The sequence below is a fragment of the Phoxinus phoxinus genome (assembly GCF_949152265.1).
Source record: "Phoxinus phoxinus genome assembly, chromosome: 1".
Taxonomy (NCBI): domain Eukaryota; kingdom Metazoa; phylum Chordata; class Actinopteri; order Cypriniformes; family Leuciscidae; genus Phoxinus; species Phoxinus phoxinus.
The window spans coordinates 39551196-39571560 of NC_136876.1; the positions used below are offsets into that span (position 1 = coordinate 39551196).

A 20365-nucleotide genomic window follows, 5' to 3' on the forward strand; every position below is an offset into this window, starting at 1 on the left:
ATAATTTTATACCATGATAAAGTTGATTCAGGACTGTTTGCAGACTTGGTGTTATAATATTGCAACACAATTAGTATTTTACAATTAGTACTACTTAATATTGTTTTAAACAAAGCAGATAATAAAACACTGCATCATTCAGAAAACCTGTGTCGCCGCATTTCTAAAAAACAAAAACAGCTGTGTACATTTATATTAAAACTTTATTCAGGTTGAATGATTATAATTAAATCTTCTCTTTGTTACTTCTGATGACTAGTGCAAGATTGGCTGGAACCAGACAAAAAGCTAAAACAAGTATGCAGTGTTCAATATTTTCTACATTCAAAATCATTCAGAAACCTCAAAATAAATGCAGTTCAATCAAATGCAATTTTCTTACGGACATTAAAACACGGCAAATTAAATTGAGCTGGAACACCTCGCTTTGTCAACATCTTAAGAATAATTATAAACATTGCACATTAAGACGAAACATTCTGAAATAAACCTATAATTTAACCACACAACATTGGTTCAGACATGGCCTGGATTCTTCCAAAAATAAAACTTACGCAAGTTTACGTAAATAAAATTTGGCCTACAGCACAGACCTAGGACTTTTTTTTGTTTTAATGCAAATCGCCGGCATTAATGTATTTTTTTAACGATGAAAACATTATCCGTTTTTGTTTGATCTATTGCTTGTAAGAATGATTTAAATACATTGTTTTGCAGGTTAACAATCCTGTGTATTGCTCATTGAAGATGATATGCTGCCCAAAAATTGTGCTTTTGATATAAACCAAGCAACAGAGTTTATGCATGTGCCTCATGTCCTGCTATTGTTAGTGAAACGATGAGCGTAGTGGTGATGACCAATCGCAAAGACAAGCCCGAAAACTCAATTCTTCGGGACTCTAAAGCTGTCTTTCTCCTTACGGATACTTTTCATGGCTTCAATCGGGTCACTGGTCCCAGCATGCTCCTGTACCGACTTCTCTCTGAAGTGCAAACACAAAGAAAAATTATTTTGGTAACATTTTCCAATGTTTAATTTGTTAACATTAGTTAATGCATTAAAGGTTGTGTAGGTAAGAATTGTCTAAAGAACTTTTTTTCAAATTGGCTTAAACTGTCTTTATATACCAATACATAATTAAAAAAGTACTTTGAAAAAGAGAGTATAAAATTGAGTGACTATAGTGTATTTAATCTTCAAAAAACACAGCTCATTAATTCCTACTGGGACGAAACAAGTGATTGGCTTGCGCGACTGTCACTCTCCGTCGCCATGACTACCGCCGCTATTACTGGCTCTGCCCACGTGCGCGCACTCGCGCACCCGTTTTTAGGTGGGACTGAATGGAATTAATGAGCTGTGTTTATTGAAGATTAAATATACTAGTCACTAAATTTTTTATACTCTCTATTTCAGAGTACTTGCATTTTAATTATGTATTGGTATATAAAGACAGTTTAAACAAATTTGAATAAAAGTTTAGACAATTCTGACCTACCCTACCTTTAAGCAATATATTTTTTACAGCATTTCTTAACCTTTGTTAATATTAGCTAAAAAAAAAAAAGTCCATGTTCATTTTAGTTCACAGTGCATAAACTAATGTTAACAGTATTAGTAAATGTTGAGATTCTCGTTAACAAAGACTAATAAATGCTGTAGAATTCATTGTTAGTTCATGTTAACTAATGAAAACTTATTTAATACTAAATTAAATTGTAAATAATAAATGTCTAAGTATTTTAACATAGATTTTTAAATAAAAAAAAATCTATTTTTATACAAAAAACCCCCACTTCATTTGTTTTTGTCTCTTAATGTTTTTCAATAAGTTCAAACCAATGCTTAAAATGTATCAGCAATATTCCAAGTTAACTCGTATGTACAGATAATGTGAAATGCACAAACAAGTGAAGCTCAAGACCGTCTATGTTGTACAGTACTGTGCAAAAGTCTTAGGGACGTTAGTATTTTCACCCCCCAAAAAATGGTTTTAAGCGAGTTACTTATATATTTTGCTGTTGATATAAATAACTGTATATTTTGGAATGATTTCACAAACCTCACTCTCATGAAGGGGTTAAATGTGAACTCATCAGCCACCGTAGAAGGAATGGTCGGTTCTCCGTTATCGTATTTTCCCTAATCAATGTAAGGCAAGGTTATTCAAACACTTGCACTATGATAGCATTTGCAGCATAAGTAAATGAATGTTAAAGAAGAGTTAAACACCTTAGCCCATGCTAACTTTGTCCGGACGGCCTCGTTTTTTGGCTCGACATGCCGTGCAAATTTCAGATTATTGATGGTGTACTCGTGCCCACAGTACACACGCTGAAACCAGAGGAAAGTGTGAGTTTAGAACATGCGACTGTTTATAACGTGTCTTTTTTTTTACAGTAAGAGTTTAACAGCATTTATTTCTTTAAAATTAAATGTTCAGTGATATTTCATAGCACAAAGACAGAGATTTGAGTTTTGAGTTTGGGGGAATTGTTACCGTCTCTGGAGGAAGGCGGCCTAAAACCTCGATCAGGGCTTTGTACATCTCATCGGCGGTACCCTCAAAAAACTTCCCGCAGCCGGCCACGAACAGAGTATCTCCTATTCAGAATGTGAACGGAACAAGAGAAAAAAAATGCTTGTCAATACAAAGTGTGCTTATGTCAGACTGGCAGAATAGTTTTTGTAGTCTCTGCTCAAAAATGTGGAACTTAAAGGGATAGTTCACCCAAAAATGAAAATTCTGTCATAATTTACTCACCCTAAAGTTGTTTCAAACCTGTATGAGTTTCTTTCTTCTGTTGAACACAAAAGAAGATATTTTGAAGAATGTTGGTGACCAGACAGTTGCTGGACCCCATTGACTTCCATAGTAGATTTCATAGTAGAAAAAAAGATACTATGGAAGTCAATGGGGTCCAGCAACTGTCTGGTCACCAACATTCTTCAAAATATCTTCTTTTGTGTTCAACAGAAGAAAGAAACTCATACAGGTTTGAAACAACTTGAGGGTGAGTAAATTATGACAGAATTTTCATTTTTGGGTGAACTATCCCTTTAAAGGGGTCATGAACTGGCTTTTTAATTGTTTTTATATTGTCTGAGGTCAACTTATGACGTTCGCTTGGTTTTTACGTTCAAAAACATCAAAATGAATAAGCAATAGGCTATTTTCTACCCTGGTTTTGAGCCTAGCTCCTGAAACTCTCGGTTTTTATGGGCGTGCCGCATTGAAGACTTGGAAGTAAACGCCCACTGCTGTGATTGGATAAAAGTTTTTGCATATTATAATGAGTTTCATGTAATGCGTGAATCGGTGGGCGGGGCTAAACAGGCAGTGTTGAAGTGGGCGTTGATCTTCTTCTGCGGAGGCGGTGTTTGATACCCTTTGATGTCATAGATCACCACTTTGAAAAACCTGTCGTTCGCTGCGCCTGGTGTCAATGAAAGCTTTTATTGGACTAACAAGGAAGTTTTCAGCTCTGAAACTTACAGGACTTATAGTATGATGACCACTTAGATGTCAAAAGCTCAAGGAAAATTTGATTTCTCGGTTCATCACCCCTTTAAAAGTTTTTTTTTAATTGAGCCAATTAAATCAGTAAAGTTATTAAATCGCCAAAGAATTATTATTTACTTAGTGTACACTACAATTCAAACGTTTGGGGTCAGTATGATTTTAACTTTTTTTTAAGAATTACTATTTTTATCCATCATGGGTACAATCATTTGATAAAAAGTGACAGTAAAGACATTCTTAATGTTACAAAAGTATAAATGCTGATCTTTTGCACTTTCCATTCATCAAAGAACAACATTATCTGGACGTCAATCAATCAGAAATGTTTCTTGTGCACCAAATCAGCATATTAGAATGATTTCTGAAGGATCATGTGACACTGAAGACTGGAGTAATGATGCTGAAAATGCCATCACAGGAATAAATTACATTTTCAAATATATTAAAGTAGAAAATATTTCACAATAATTACCGGTACTGTTTTTACTTCTTTAAAGACTTCTTTCAAAATCTTCTTTTTTTTTTTTTTTATCTTTCTGAGCCCAAACTTTTGAACGGTAGCGTATGAAAATGTGTCTTACCCGTAAACACAGCTGGTGGTTCGGTGCTGTTGTCTTTTGTTACAAAATAGCAGATGTGGCCGGTGGTGTGACACGGCGTAAACAAACACTTTACATTCAGAGAGCCCACCTGGAACGATCAAACAATCTGAAATGTGTCCAGCGGTCTGAAGCGCAGGGTTCTGATTGGCTAAGCTGCATTCAAAGCCAATTTGTGCCATTCAAAAGTTTGGGGTCAATAAGATTTATTCATATTTTGTAAGAAGTCTCTTCCGCTCATTTACTTAATCAAAAATACAGTAAAAACGGTAATATTTTGAACTATAATTACAATATAATTGTTAATCTGTTTTAAATTGTAGTTTTTAAATATAATTTTCAGCATCATTACTCCAGTCTTCAGTGTCACATGCTCCTTCAGAAATCATTCTGATATGATGATTTGATGCTCAAGAATCATTTATTGCCATTATCAATGTTGAAAACAGTTGTGCTGATTCTTTTAACGTGACTTTTGATCAATTTATCACATAAAACTATTAAATTCTGTAAGAAAAAAATTCTTACTGACCCCAAACGTTCGAACAGTAGTATATATTATGTAAACCAGTCTTACTTTGAAAGTGTTGCAGTGTGTGACTTTCTGAGTTAAAGCTCCCACTCGGTCATCTCCTCCGTACACCGTCAGTCCCGGCATGAGCTTCACCAGCTTCTCATTTCCTCCAGCGTGATCCCTGGAAGTTATGAAACATCAGCTCTGATTCCCCAGTCATATTAGTGCGCATGGGCTGTATACATTGCCCTTTATTCCAGGTCTGACTTACCAGTGATGATGAGTGGTCAGGACGGTTTTGAGCTTCACGCCATGCTTTTTGACCGCATCTACAACCTGAGAAAGATGACAATTTATGAATCCGTGCGAGACACAATGTGTAATATGCACAATGAGATATTCTTACTTTCTGGGGCTCTACTGGATCGACTATGGCCGCCTCCTTGGTGTCTTCGTCGATGAGGAGGTACATGTAGTTGTCGGTGAGAGCAGGAAGCAGTTCGACCTTCATGTCTGACTGTTCCACCAGAGATGATTTCCTAAGAGCGGAGTGAAACCAGGCTGTAGGAACTTCAAAACAGAGATTCGGGATCAGGAAATGTACCAAAATACTAGTTACTACAATTTGACTTCATTTCTACCTGGAAAATCTGGTCATTTATGCTCACAAGCTCCTGGTAGTCGAGCTAGTCTAAGTTTCTGCGGAACTGGTTAGGCTCATTATCCGTGTTACAGAAGTGCTTCACCAGCTTGACTACTTTAAACTGGTCCGACCTGCTTTTTCCAATGTTAAAACGCAATTAATCCAAATGACAAAACAAAATTGAAAAGAAAAAACCATCTCATTCAGTTTGAAGGAGTTCCTACATTCTTACATTATAATTTTACAGTTATTATGATAACAGTTACTACAGTAAGTGTAGTACTTCGGTGGAAACTACAGTTAGTCGTATTGGTGGTAGTAATATTATGAAACATTATTGCAATTTGAAATTCTATTTGAATATCCTGTGATGGTAAAGCTGAATTTTCAGCATCATTACTCCAGTCTTCAGCGTCACATGATCCTTCAGAAATCATTCTAATATTATGATTGATTATCAAGAAACATTTATTATTATAATATCATCAATGCTTTTTTTTCCCCAGGGCTCTTCGATTAATAGAAAGTTCAAAAGAACACCATTTATTTATTTAAAACAGAAATTAAGTTTCTTTAGTAATTTATTATCAATTTAATGCATCCAAGCTGAATAAAACTAGTAATTTCTTATTAAATGTTATATATATATAATATATATATATATATATATATATATATATATATATATATATATATATATATATATGTGAGACCCAATACCATTATAAAAATGTAGGGTTCAAATCAACACTTGGTGTTAATCTATAACTTATTGAAAATGCATATTGTGAGATTTTTTTAATGTTTTTAATGTTTAGTAATTTTCTCCCTATATGCACGGCGTATTATATTATTGCAATACAGGTCTGTTAACACCAAAGTGCTAATTAAGACATCTTTGATCAGTTTTACCACTTTTAAATGCACAACGCAGAACAAACATAAAGCACGAATTGTTTACACTTGCGTCACTCTACACGCACGACATGGAAAGTGTTGCATTTGTCCATTTACATGAACACTAATCAAGAATGCGTTATCCATTCATGCCACATGTCATGCTCGGTGACATACGTCAACAGCCAAGATGATGTAACTCCCCACTGTTTAGGGAACTATTATTATTTTACTAGATCAAAACACTGACTGCCATTGCGGTTCTGTGACAGCACTGACATATGGATGCATATGCATATCGATAAAAAGGTATTCTTTCTGGTCATGCGCGAGGAAAGATACCGAGATAAACATACCGAGTTTATGAACGACAGCAGCTCCGAGAGCACCGAGAGTGCAGGCACTCGCCGCCAGTGTCCTGAACCGCATATCAGGACTTCAGCTGTCTGATATTACAGCCAGCTCAGGGAGGAGGAAGTAGGTCTGGTTTAAAGTGCAAAACAGCCCACTTTTAACTTTGACCCCTCGTTTAACCAATCCAATACGAGGGAGTGTCGCGCGCGTTCAGTAATCCACGCTGTTTTTGAGGTTATTTACAAATCCTACTAAAGTGAAGGCTGGGCCTTTTATTCAGAACTCATGTCACATGACCTAATTAATATTCTATATATATTCAATAAGAGCCATAACAATACAATACAATACATTACAACGTACATAAAGTCTCTATATAAAATGATAAATAAATTAGAAAATAAAAGCGTTTAAATTAGAACAAAAGACAACATTTGTATATTTTATTTACAAATATTATTTGGGATGAAACATCAAATAGTGACATTTAATGGAATTAATAAAAACAAATGTTAATAATATCCATAAATATAAATCCATATCCGGTTTTTTTATGCAAACCATAGAAATGCAAACAAAAAGTTTATGCAAGAAGGAATATAAAACATTAGCAAACAATACAAAAAGATTTTGAGACTTGGGAAGTAACCTTAGAATCGAGCTTTTGTCATTGGATGTCCAAACTAGGAGCGTCAGCAAAACTTCATTAATATTCAATAACGCAGCTTTCTACGGAAGCTACGGCAAAGGCTTACCTTTCGCCATTGCACAGATTTCAAGAACTCTGAGACCTAATTATTAATATTCATAAGGTAAGCCTTTGCCGTAGTAGGATTTTTGAGATCGCTTTTCGGGCTTCCTGATTGATTGTGACGAACTTGTGATGCCAAATTATGTTTCATGGACTTAATTCCAGACAATCGTATCAGTTTCTTTTCTGTTTTATTTGCACTAGATTGACTTATTTCGTAATGTACTTCTAACGCGTCTAGCCCTCCGTTATCAACAAGCGACCAAAGGTCATTTTATTTCCGGCTGCAGGACTCGCTGGTGTTGGACTACAAAAATGAGCACGAGGAATATTGTTCGCTTTTGGGAATGGGGAAAGAAAATAATATGCGTCGGGAGAAACTATGCGGATCACGCAATCGAACTCAAAAATGCAATTCCCAGCGAGCCTGTGCTCTTCCTGAAGCCCCCGTCTGCTTACATTAGGGAAGGGTCTCCTATTCTGGTCCCCTTCTACACCAGCAATCTCCACCATGAAGTTGAGCTCGGGGTGGTCATTGGTAAAGGAGGAACTGCTATTCCTCAGTCTTCAGCCATGGACCATGTTGCTGGATATGTGTTATGCCTGGACATGACAGCTCGGGACATTCAGGACGAATGCAAGTCCAAAGGTCTTCCATGGACCCTGGCCAAAGCTTTTAACACCTCATGCCCCATTAGTGACTTCATCCCCAAGGAGAAGATCCCAGACCCTGGGAGCATCAATCTGTGGTTGAAGGTGAACGATATCCTGAAACAGAGTGGAAGCACATCCCAGATGATCTTTTCCATCCCATTTCTCATAAACTACATCAGTGAGATCATCTCTTTGGAAGAAGGCGATCTCATTCTCACTGGGACCCCTAAAGGAGTGTCAAGCGTCCAGGAACATGATGAACTTCAAGCTGGGATTGATGGCATCGTGACTATGACATTTAAAGTCGATCGAAAAAGTTGATTTGATCATCGAGAATTAACATCCTTGAGTCTCAAATTGCTGTGCAAACCACAAGGATTTTGATTCGTTTTAAATGCGAATACAATGTCTGACAAGGACACATTCACTGAATGGAAAACATTGTATAATGTTTAATTTTTTTTAAATAAAAAATATCTGACTACATCATATTTGGTGGTCATCTCATGCTATTCTCATTCTGCAAAATTACCTGTGGCTGATTTGCTTTCTCACTTTCAAGACCCCTGGCCGTTCAAGTTATAATGTGTAATATTTAACAGGACAAGATGTACTTTAATCGGAGCAGCTTACTAATTATTGCATATGGTATATCAGTCACATGAATAAACATGAAAAACAGCAGCTCAACCACACATGTAGGAAAATCTATTCTCAAATGTCACCTTTCAGGAGCCATTTAAGTTGATGCTGACACCAGAATTGGAGGATTATATGAGGATATATGGATATATATAAGCTTGAGGATATATGTCTAACACACACACTACTACTACAACTACAAAGACTGTAAATGTGTCTTTATAGGTTCAAATTGTCAAGCTCTATATTCATTCCCATAAATCATTTATTTACTTATCCATGTTTAAGGGGGATTTTAAACTTTAAGCATCTCCTGGGCTTTTCATCAATATGTAACAACAGAAAAATGCAGCAGTTTAACAATCAAACAAGTTTAATGATTGAAATCTTTGTAGTGAGCAGACAAGCAGTGATATACAGAAACAGCAGAAAGTTTCCAAAAGTTGATCTTTTGGCATTATTCTAAACATGTAAATACTTACATTATTTCAAGTGGTAAATGTGCTAAAGATGATCTCCACATGACCAAGTGAAGCTGCAGAAATGATCATTGTTATTAAGTCCCCATTATATACACTTTAAAAGTAACCGTTGACCTATGACAGGCAAACTAAGATAAAATGTGCACTAGCATTCAAACGTTAGGAGTCAGTATGCGGTTTTTATTATTCTTATGATAAAATAAAGAACTTACTTTTAAAGGAAGAATAAAGAAGTGATTTTATTCAGCAAATATGCATTCAATCCCATTTCAAATAAATGCTGTTCTTCTGAACTTTCTATTCATCAAGAATCCCAAAATAAAAGTTCATGGTTTCCACAAAAAAACAGTTTTCAACATTGATAATAATCAGAAATGTTTCTGGAGCGTCAAACCTTCATATTAGAATGATTCCTGAAAGATTATGTGACGCTGAAGACTGGAGTGATGATGCTGAATATTCAGCTTTGCCATCAGAGTAAATTACATTTTAACATATAGTTAAATCAAAAACAGATCTTTTAAATTATGATGATCAAATAAATACAGCATTGGTGAGCAGAAGAGACTTTTATTAAAAACATTCATGACCCCAAACTTTTTAACAGTGGTGTATATTGTGCAGAGTATAAAAGATTTGATCTGGCATTGTGCGTATTGATTGGTAGTAGCAGTTATTGGGAGAAAGCTTCTTCATGTTTCCCATGAGGCTGTTTTACACATCATCACTCTGAACGCTCCTCTGTGGGCTTTTCATCAGAGTGTTTCATTCACCATCCACACGGTAAACACACCCAAGCTTCTCCATTTGCTCTTACGGAAACGTCCTCACAAGCTTATCCAGCCATCTGGCTCTACTGCTGCTCATTCTTGACTGTGGAAGAAACAACTGCATTAAAGGATTGGTTCACTTTCAAAAAAATTTTTGCTGATAATTTACTCACCCCGATGTCATCCAAGATGTCCATGTCTTTCTGTCTTCAGTCGAAAAGAAATTAAGGTTTTTGAGGAAAACATTCCAGGATTTTTCAGGACTTCAATGGCAACCATCTATCCCAATGTTCAAAGAAGGTTCAAATGTCCGTCTCAATGCAGCTTCAAAGTCTCGACACGATCCCAGTCGAGAAATAAGGGTCCAGCAAAACGATCGGAAAAAACTAATATATATATTTTAACTACAAATGCCCGTCTTGTGAGATGCGCCACGTATTATGTCATCACGTTGGAAAGGTCACGAAAAAAGAAAGATAATTACAACAAAGATGTCGGACCATTTTGAAGTTGGAGGAGAAAATGAGTTGGAGTTTTTCGAACCCTTCCCTACCTTTTTGAAATACACAGACAAATAACTTAGATGGATGACGTGGACGTGACCTTTCCAACGTGATTACGTAATGCGTGGCGCGTCGCAGACCAGCACAAGACGAACAATTGTGGTTAAAAAGTATATAAATTGTAAAAAAAAATTAGAAAATGACCGATCGTTTCGCTGGATAAGACCCTTATTTCTCGACTGGGATCGTCTAGAGACTTTGAAGCTGCATTGAGACGGACATTTGAACCTTCTTTTGAACACTGGGATAGATGGTTGCCATTGAAGTCCATTAAATGGAGAAAAATCTTGGAATGTTTTCCTCAAAAAACCCTTAATTTCTTTTCGACTGAAGAAAGAAAGACATGGATATCTTGGATGACATGGGGGTGAGTAAATTATCAGGACTTTTTTTTTTTTGTAAGTGAACTAATCTTTTAAAAGACACTCTACATAAGCAGTTATCAATAGCTTGTATACAGCATATTAGTATGTATTGAGATCCTTTTAACCATTCGTTTACAAATTCAGATCACATTCACACATTATCTAATGTACCACTGTGATGGAATTTGTATTTTATATAAAAAATATTATGGGGCATTTTTTAAAATAACAATATACATCTAAATACAGTACTCAACATTTGAAGTGGATCAAAACCTTTCATCAAAGTTATACATGAATTTTGAAAAACCTGTTCTTGTTTTAGGACAACTTTGATAATCTTTGTTGATCCACTTCAAATGTCGTCTACTGTATATTAATACAGCCTACTTGAATTGTTTGTTGTAAAGGTGTATACCTTTAGGAATGAACTTCAGAGAGCTGCTGAATATTCAGAAGCGTGAGAGGCCGCGCTTGGGTCCGTCATTCACAAACTCATGGCCAAGACCATTTCCACACTTACCACATTTAACCTGTAAAAGACGTTACATAATTCATTGTTCACATTCTCCAGATAAGAGATTACAAGCCTGTTCACACCAAGAAGGATATCTATAAACATAACTATATTAGCATCCACACTAATGCACAATATCATTCTTTTAAAAAAAAAAAACGGATAGTTCCGGTCCTTGTTTCTGATTGGTTGAGCCACGTTCAAAGCCGCTGTAAATAACTCAACAAACACACACCTGTGACCGCATTACATTAGTGTTACTGCGCAACTGCCGTTTGTGATTCTTTGTTGCTGCATGTGTTGCTTAGCAACCTCTTTGGAACTACATTGCTTGGCGGAGGAATAAATGTGTTATAACGTTATATTTTTTGTTGCTGGTGTTTACTTTATGAATAAAATATATATTAAAATTAATATTTTTATGGAGTAACCGTTTAAGAAATGCAAAAATGCCCCTTGGAGCCGTGTTTTACAGTGGATTTACACAGGGCTTATTGCTTTATTTTATTATAAGCGCGCGCAGCAGTTTTGTCGTCTACTCTACTCCTTTAAATGCTTGAGCTCGTTAAAGGAGGATGGATTCTGATTGGCTGTTTATTGGGAAATTCTTATTAAAGCCAAAAGGATATTTAGCGTCCCATTCATTGACAACCATATAAACACTCACCATGCTCATCTATAGTCATCTTGCTGACGTTCTGGAATTTAGGTTAAATACAGCCTATTTGAGCTTTGTATAAAACATACAATACGCTTCAAATGATTACTCATATATGTAAATATGCACTACTTAACAACAAAGGCTTAAGTTTATGGCTCGCTCAACTCGGGAACTTGGGTATTAAAATCATCCCCAAAACGTCCCAGTGGTAAATACAACTTGAGAAGGTGTTCATGTCCAATTTTTAAATAGGAAACTCATATTGACAATAATTCCCATAGCACGTGAAGGCAGCATTAAATGCTCAATGAAATCGTGAAGCACTGTAGAGCTGTGAAACGATTAATCGTAGGGCTGTAAACGATTAATCGCGATTAATCGAATCCAAAATAAAAGTTTGTGTTTACATAATATATGTGTGTGTATTGTGTATAATTATTTTGTATATATAAATACACACACATGCATGTATATATTTAAGAAAAATTTGTTATTTATATATAAAATAGTTCTATTTTTATATAAAAAAATCATATAAAAATATATATGCCATATATAAATGCAAATATTTCTCAAATATATACATGCATGTGTATGTATTTATATACACAAAATAATTATACACAATACACACACATATATTATGTAAACACAAACTTTTATTTTGGATTCGATTAATCGCGATTAATCGTTTACAGCCCTAATTAATCGCATCCAAAATAAAAGTTTGTGTTTACATAATATACGTGTGTGTACTGTGTATAATTATTTTGTATATATATAAATACACACACATGCATGCATATATTTGAGAAATATTAGCATTTATATACTGCATATTTATTTTTTATATAATTTATATTATAATAGAAATATAAATATTTTATATATAAAGAACACATTTTTCTTGAATATATACATTTATGTGTGTGTATTTATATATACAAAATAATTATACACAGTACACACACATTATGTAAACACAAACTTTTATTTTGGATGCGAATAATCGTTTCACAGCTCTAATGCACTGCAGGAGTTCATCTACAGACTGGAAACCACATTAACTTTTACCTTGTAAGCACCCCGTCTCTCCTCGTGTTTAGACAAACTGTTTTCATGGATGGTTTCTGTGAAGGCTGGCCAGGGTGACGAATGCTCATATTTGGATCTGCTGGAGAACAGCTCATGTCCACATTCAGCACAAACATACATGCCTGCAGGAGAAACACACACGCAAGTGGTTTGAATAAGTCTCAGATGATCTTATTTTATACAGTTACTAACTTGCTAAAAATATAGTATAGCACTAAAAATATAGTAACTTACTGACTAACTAATTCACTAATACTATTCAAAAATATTGTCTTGTAGTAAAAAAAAACAATTTATATACTGATGAGCCGAAACATTATGAGCAGTCACGGGTGAAGCGAATATCATTGATCATCTCCTAACAAGGCCAGATATTAAGATCTGGTTAGATTAGATAGAAAGCAAACAATCAGTTCTCGTAATCAACATGTTGGATGCAGGAGAAATGGGCAGGAATAAAGATCTGAGCGACATTGACACGGGCCAAATTGTTATGGCAAGGCGACTGGGTCAGAGTATCTCTGAAACGGAGAGGCTTGTGTCGCTCTCAGTCAGCAGTGATGAGGATTTATCAGCAGTGTTCGAGGAGGGACGAACCACAAACCAGAGACCAGAGGGTGATGGACGCCCAAGACTCATCAGTGCACGAGGGCAATGAACGCTGTCCCGTCTGGTGTGAGCCAACAGAAGGTGTACAGTGGCACACACAATTTTAATGATGGTCATGGGAGGAATGTGTCACAACACACAGTACATCATGCTCTGCTGTGTATGGGGCTGCGTAGACACTGACCAATCAGAGAGCCCACGATGACCCTTGTCCACCAACGAAAGTGCCTACAATGGGCACACAAGTGTCTGAACTGGACGAAGAAGTTCACCTGGTCCGATGAGTCCTGTTTTCTTTTACATCACGTGGACGGTCTCAATTAATCCAGTTTAGTCTGGTACGTGTGCAGCGTTTACCTGGGGAAGTGATGCACTGTGGGACGACGGCGGTGGAGAGAGTGTGACGCTCTGGGCAATGTTCTGCTGGGAAACCCTGAGTCCGGCCATTCTTATGGACGTAAATTTGACACGTGCCACCTATACCTAAACATTGTAGCAGACCAGGTACACCCCTTCATGACACTAGTGTTTCCTGGTGGAAGTGGCTCTTTAGTGGAATAGGAACATGATAAAGGTTCAAGGTGTTGCCCCGGTCTTCAAATTCCCCAGATCCCAGTCCAATTGAGCATTTGTAAGATGTGCTGGACCAACAAGTTAGATCCACAGCGACTCAACCTCGCAATCTACAGGACTTAAAGGATCTGGTGCTAATGTCTTGGTGCCAGAAACCACAGCACCCCTTTAGGGCTCTTGAAGAGTCCACCTCGGCTGGTCGCCGCATGGACCAACATCATATTAGGCAGGTGTTCATAATGTTTTGGGCTTATCAGTGTATTGCTCACTGCTATGTTAGTTAATACATTAATTGATGTAAAAAAAAAAAAAAAAGGACTTTAATGTAAAGCGTTACCGATAAACTGATAGAAAAGCAACTCGCATTATTAACACAAATTAGCCTTTAATGTTACATTTTTATTGATGTTTGGCAATATTAAATGTCAAATAAACATGTCAAAAATAGTCGAGAACCAAGCACACAAGCACCGTGTGTGATAACTTTAAAACAAGACATTGCCATAGTTTTACTAATCACATAACACACAAGTTACATCGGCTACATGCTCTGTCTTACATAAGTTGCCTTGTTTACATATGTTATACAGTAGCTATATCGCGGTCGGGTCAACTTACCAGTCTCAAAATGATCTTTATAAAACTCCCCTCCGGAGAACGAACAGAAAGACATGACTACGCGGACTGCGGTGAAGTTAAAACGAAGGACTGTAACTTTGTGTATCGACTGGTACTTTGGCTCAGAGTTAAATGGGAGACGCGTGTCTGTATCACGTGATCACACAATCCCGACTGCACGCTTGTGTCAATCACATGGTGGCAGAATTATTATTATTATTTATTTTTTATATCACAAATGAACCACGATGTTATTGCAAAATAATAGTTTCTTCAACCATAAGAACCAACTACTACACAATATACATCAGCTAAAGTCTAGACCACATGTACATAGCAAAACCACACAAACATCTATTCTGTGTAACATAACTACACACATGTTACTTAACTGCTTGTTACTTAAACTTATTAAACCTATTTTAGGTGATTTTGTAAATATAGACGAGTAATTGCTGAGATTGTTTGCGAGCAAGAATGCCAGATTTAATGGGAAGCCTTAAAATTACTTAATAATATTTATAAATCACTTTTTTTCTATTTAGACATATTGTATTTGACTTTGTTGTAGTTTTACAATTGTGAAATGTATGTATTAATGTCTCAATGCATAAAATATATATATATATATATATATATATATATATATATATATATATATATATATATATATATATATATATATATATATATATATATATATATATATATTGTGAAGTAGTAAAACGACGACATCTATTGGTAGAAAATAATAATTACGTGTATAACCTTTCACCTTCAACCTGGCAGTTTATACGAAACGTATACGGGGAGAAATAAATTGGCAATTTTATACAGATTAATAACATTAGTTTCGTGTTTCTAAATAGAAATTATATAAAAATAAAATAAAAAATAATTTCCAGTCAGTTTATTAATCGTAGCTCGGTGACCTTTCTCGCCATGTTTTGTGAACCGCGCATGCGCACTGAGAGACGGGCGCTTAAGGTCGATTAAAGGGTTTTTGAAATTTCCATTCCAATTAATGGTCGAAAATGCCGGAGGATCACGACAAAGATGTGTATCCAGTGCCTCCCCGCCAGACTCCAGCGGTGGATAAACAAACTACTCTGCCGAATCCAGCTGTAATACTGTCTAAGCTCTTCTACTACTCGGTGGATGTGCCAGTGTCCACATTCAGAGGTGACGTGCATTTGAGACTGTTTACATCTTCTTATTCATCCAGTTTCACATATAGTCGCCTTTGTAGTGTAAAAAGCACATTCTGAACATGCATGTGTGTATGTTATGGTGAACTGATCTATCTATCTATCTATCGATCGATCTAGTTTAGGGTCCAATTCTCACTATTAACTAACGTCAGTTGCTTATTTATTAGCATGCATATTACTAGGATATTGGCTGTTTTTAGTACTTAAAGCCACTGATCTATATAATGTCATTCTATACAGATAACATATTAATGCCTTATTCTGCATGAACACATTCTACACCCCCTAATCCAACCCAATACCTAAATTTAGCAACTACCTTACTAACTATTAATAAGCAGGGTTTTATTGAGGCTATAGTCGTAGTTAATAGTTAGTTAATTGTGAGAATTGGACCTTAATCTAAAGTGTGACCAAAACATTTGGCTCAAATTATGAATATTATAAACAGTATTGCAACTATTTTAAACATAAAAAAATAATAAAACATTTTTTTTACAAATGAAATGTCAAAAAGCACTTATTCTGTGTTATCCCGAAGTTCAAACAATAGAGTATGGTGCTGGCAACACCAAGATCATGGGTTCACCAGGTTAACAAGATCACCAGGGTCCGCTTCCCAGCAATATTAACATGCATGAAGGAATAATAATGTATTACTTTAATGCAGTTTATACAAAGCAATGCAGATTGTAAATACCCTTAAAGCGTAACTTTAAAACGGACATAAAAAAAATTACGTTTGTATTTTGGGTCTGTGTAGCCGCCTTCAACCATGAAAAATGCGGGTCAATTTTAATTCTCATGAAACTATGATTTTCTTTCCCTTTTCTTCATTGGTTGTTTGGTTTTTACAATAACAATTCAATGCATTTTGGTTTAGTTTCAGTTTTGTTTATTGTCCTTCCTTTCAGTCAAATACAAGTATATATTGAAATATTCTGCAGTGCAAATTGTATGGAGGACAAAGATATGTTTGGTTGGAAATTAACTCTGTTGCAATTGCTCTGTTAGTGCGGTTCATTTGAATAAGTGTGAACGCTGCCATCTGAACCCCTGGTGCGCAACAAACAAGCGCTGAAGAGATGGGTCTCGCTCTGTTTCCAAACAAACTCTGAACACTGAACAACTGAAATATGAACAACACGGACCAAAGACATCTAACCAAAAACTGTAAACGCAATGTCACAAGGACAGAATGCTCAAGAATACCTGTTTTTTGTTGTTGTTGTTATAGTCGTGATGTTGCCCATCACAGTTCAGTACAGGCATCAGAACAGAAGCAGATCTTCTTTTGTGTGTGTGACAAAGGGATTCCTGCTGCAGTTTTGACTCCTTTACACACACAGCATTGTTTTGAATGTTCGGTAAGTTGCGTCATGAAATATACGCAATATAAGCCGACCAATCAGGTTGTGAACATATCCCTATGCCTTTAGGCCCGGTGTTAAAATGCCAATGTGAACACTAAGCGGAACAGGACTACTTTTTTTGGTCCAGACCATGCGAACCAAACTACAAGTGTGAACACACCCTAAAATCTACTTGGCTTGTAATTCTTGATCCTTATTTTACTGTCCTCCTGTTTTTTTTGTTTTGTTTGCTCTACCAGGTATTATCGAAGGCATCCAGGGCGATAAGTCCAAATACTACCATCAGAAGTTTCGCCGTGTTCCTGAGCTGACTGAATGCCGGGAAGGAGATTATCTGTGCTATTATGAGGCTGAGATGCAGTGGAGGAGAGACTTGTATGTTCATCAAAGAAGCACAGTAGTACTATTGTTCATATATCTCTATTTTTGAACACAATCGCTATCTTTTTCTTTGAATTTTGTCTGCAGTAAGGTGGATCAGGAGATCGTGAAGGTGATCAAGGATCGTCTTCGGGCCTGCCAGCAGCGCGAGGGTCACAGTTACATGCAGAACTGTAACACAGAACTGACGCAGTTTGATCAAGTGACCAAGGCCTTTCAGTCCCGCTGTGAGTATTCTGTCAAGATCAGCAGTGGTCAATATATAACACAATGGGAGTGGGACAAGCCCAGTTGTAATAGGTGTTGTCTAAAAACGACTTTTCAATTGACAATGGAACCAAAGCTATGTACAGGAATTAGTATTCCGGCTGTTAACCTTCATTATTTCTTCTAGACGCGGACCTCGGCGCGTACGGCAGCGGACGAAAGTGTTTGATGAAACAGAAGGAGAGGATGATGGCAGAGACACAGAAGGCATAAGTCCTTCAACTTTTCTATGTCCGTCTCTCTCTTACCTGTGTATCAAAGTGTAAAATAAAGTTTATTGGAAAGTGACTTCTGAGTAGCTGTTATTTAATAAAATCCTGCCAGTGTCAGTTACCTTATATCTTGCTTACCCTTCTATTCAATATCAGTTGTGTTGTTGGTTTTGTATAGACATTTCCTACATTTTAAAAATCAGATTACAGTTTATTTCATGTACTGTATGTATCGGTGCTTACCGGTATATGCTATTTGCTGGATAGTGTCGGTATGAAACGGAGGTTGAAATAGTCAGTGTTGGGGATAATAACACAAATGCGAGTTACATAATCTGATTACTTTTTTAAAGTAACACATTACTTTAAATTTACAACAAAATATGTTAATGACTTTTCAAATAAGGAAGGCAAGTTACTTTGTTTTCCCATGTATTGCCTGACAGCTTTATTATTGCAGAGGTGTTGTGTGCGCTTGGGTGAACATGATGCTTGTTGTAGTGCTAGCTAGACTAATGTGAGCAGCCATTTACTCATCTCACTTGCACAAAAACACATTCAGTTTTCCTCAAAATTAAGAAAACCAGTGAAATGCAAACTCAGAATATTACGCAAACCTGCTATAATTAAATCTACACAAATGTACTTTATGTATTTAATCTCACTTTATTAGCCAATGTATTTGCTGCTGACCTTCGATGATCCAATTTAACCATACTAATAAGCAAAATGACTTTAGATAAACAGCACAGTTGTGTTTTTTTATTTTATTACTGAAGTAAGTGTATTAAACTCCAGCGTCGTATTCTTCTGTAATCCAGAATGGCAGCACAGCTGAAAGGTTTGTTTGAGCTGCGACCTCTAGTCTACTGTACAGGCATGAATTAGTATTTCCTTTAGCCTGAGGCTTATTCATTTCGCTTTTAGGGCCTTTATATTTGCCAAAATATAACTTTTTTTATTGTTATTGAACAAACAAGCAAGCCCAGCACAGGTGAGGAAAAGTAACGGAAACGCATTACTTTCTTTAACAAGTAAACAAACCCAATTCGTTTTTTAGAGAGTAGTGCAAATTGCAATATTGTTTCAAATTACTTTTAAACGTTACTTTCCCCAACACTGGCAATAGTCTTCTTTTCTTTACTGTGACATATATCCGAGAACAAGAAAAAAAATGTAGAGTGGGACTTGACTTTGTCCATGGGGAGTTGATTGGATGACTGTGGTTTGCTATTGGTCTGCTATTGGTCATTCTTATGTGACTGACAGGTGGATCCCGCCCTCACGCCCGTAAACACGTGATCAGAGAAGAGATGACACTGCAAGAGGGAGTTATGAATTTATAAAAAAAAAAAAAAGTGCACTAATAAATCACTTAAAAAATACTGTAATATTCCGTTAAAATAAGAAATGTCGACTTTAAAATCTGTAAGTCTGTGTGATGACGGGTACTAGGATGACGTCATCACTGCCAAAGTCATTACAAACTGTTTATGGGCTTATGTTTCTTTACATTTGTTATTTATGGTTTTGTGTTTGTTGACTATGGTGCAGTCCCTTAGGTTCATTATTCTATAACATTAATTTATAATACGTTTAAGATATGCTGTTTGAGTTGATTGCAGATAGGTGCACATATCAGCGGTCATCACAACATGTTATGTCTACTATAGTTTTCCTTTGGTTTTCTCATTAACCACACAGAGACAAGTTTGTAGTTATACGTTTTGGTTTTTATTATTTCAAATCTGTAGTTATTGCCACATGGCAAACTGTTACCCCACATGTTGTCTACTCACCATTTCCTGTTCCTGTGACTCCTCAAAGGAGGGGGCGGGACCACAGCTTTCCCTTTTCTTGTGTTGGGGCAAACCATCTCTAATAATAGGGAATGGGACTTAACCCTTGGTAATGTAGGCATGGGGAAATGCCTTATGGTGTTTACATGTAGTTTAAGTTGCTGAATGAGTTTATTTAAATTATTGTTGGAAGTTATTCTTGGAAGTTATTTTGCTACAAAGGTTTTGTATTGATGCCCCTGCAGTTGGTACGGTCTTGAGGGTAATGAGCCTGTCCTAGGCTATATAAGA

General features: G+C 36.2%; 4 protein-coding genes across 4 annotated transcripts; 2 read left to right on the plus strand and 2 right to left on the minus strand.

Annotated features, from left to right (window-relative positions):
• Positions 1-185: 185 nt before the first annotated feature.
• On the minus strand, positions 186-6821 carry hagh (hydroxyacylglutathione hydrolase). Its single transcript, XM_079610965.1, has 9 exons — positions 6534-6821; positions 5044-5207; positions 4909-4973; positions 4701-4818; positions 4106-4214; positions 2502-2605; positions 2234-2335; positions 2064-2143; positions 186-983 (listed from the first exon to the last, which is right to left on the minus strand). The coding sequence occupies exons 1-9, from the start codon at positions 6604-6606 to the stop codon at positions 884-886; spliced, it is 915 nt and encodes a 304-aa protein (XP_079467091.1). The 5' UTR covers positions 6607-6821; the 3' UTR covers positions 186-883.
• A 519-nt stretch (positions 6822-7340) lies between these two features.
• fahd1 (fumarylacetoacetate hydrolase domain containing 1) lies at positions 7341-8435 on the plus strand. Its single transcript, XM_079614108.1, has one exon. It carries the CDS (start codon positions 7598-7600, stop codon positions 8255-8257), a length of 660 nt encoding a protein of 219 aa, XP_079470234.1. The 5' UTR covers positions 7341-7597; the 3' UTR covers positions 8258-8435.
• Positions 8436-8933: 498 nt separating this feature from the next.
• msrb1a (methionine sulfoxide reductase B1a) lies at positions 8934-15325 on the minus strand. Its single transcript, XM_079611292.1, has 4 exons — positions 14832-15325; positions 13011-13153; positions 11177-11291; positions 8934-9933 (listed from the first exon to the last, which is right to left on the minus strand). Exons 1-4 carry the CDS (start codon positions 14884-14886, stop codon positions 9914-9916), a joined length of 333 nt encoding a protein of 110 aa, XP_079467418.1. The 5' UTR covers positions 14887-15325; the 3' UTR covers positions 8934-9913.
• A 430-nt stretch (positions 15326-15755) lies between these two features.
• ndufb10 (NADH:ubiquinone oxidoreductase subunit B10) lies at positions 15756-18351 on the plus strand. The gene is made up of 4 exons (XM_079611278.1): positions 15756-16013; positions 17655-17790; positions 17884-18023; positions 18191-18351. The coding sequence occupies exons 1-4, from the start codon at positions 15866-15868 to the stop codon at positions 18274-18276; spliced, it is 510 nt and encodes a 169-aa protein (XP_079467404.1). The 5' UTR covers positions 15756-15865; the 3' UTR covers positions 18277-18351.
• The last annotated feature ends 2014 nt before the right edge of the window (positions 18352-20365 follow it).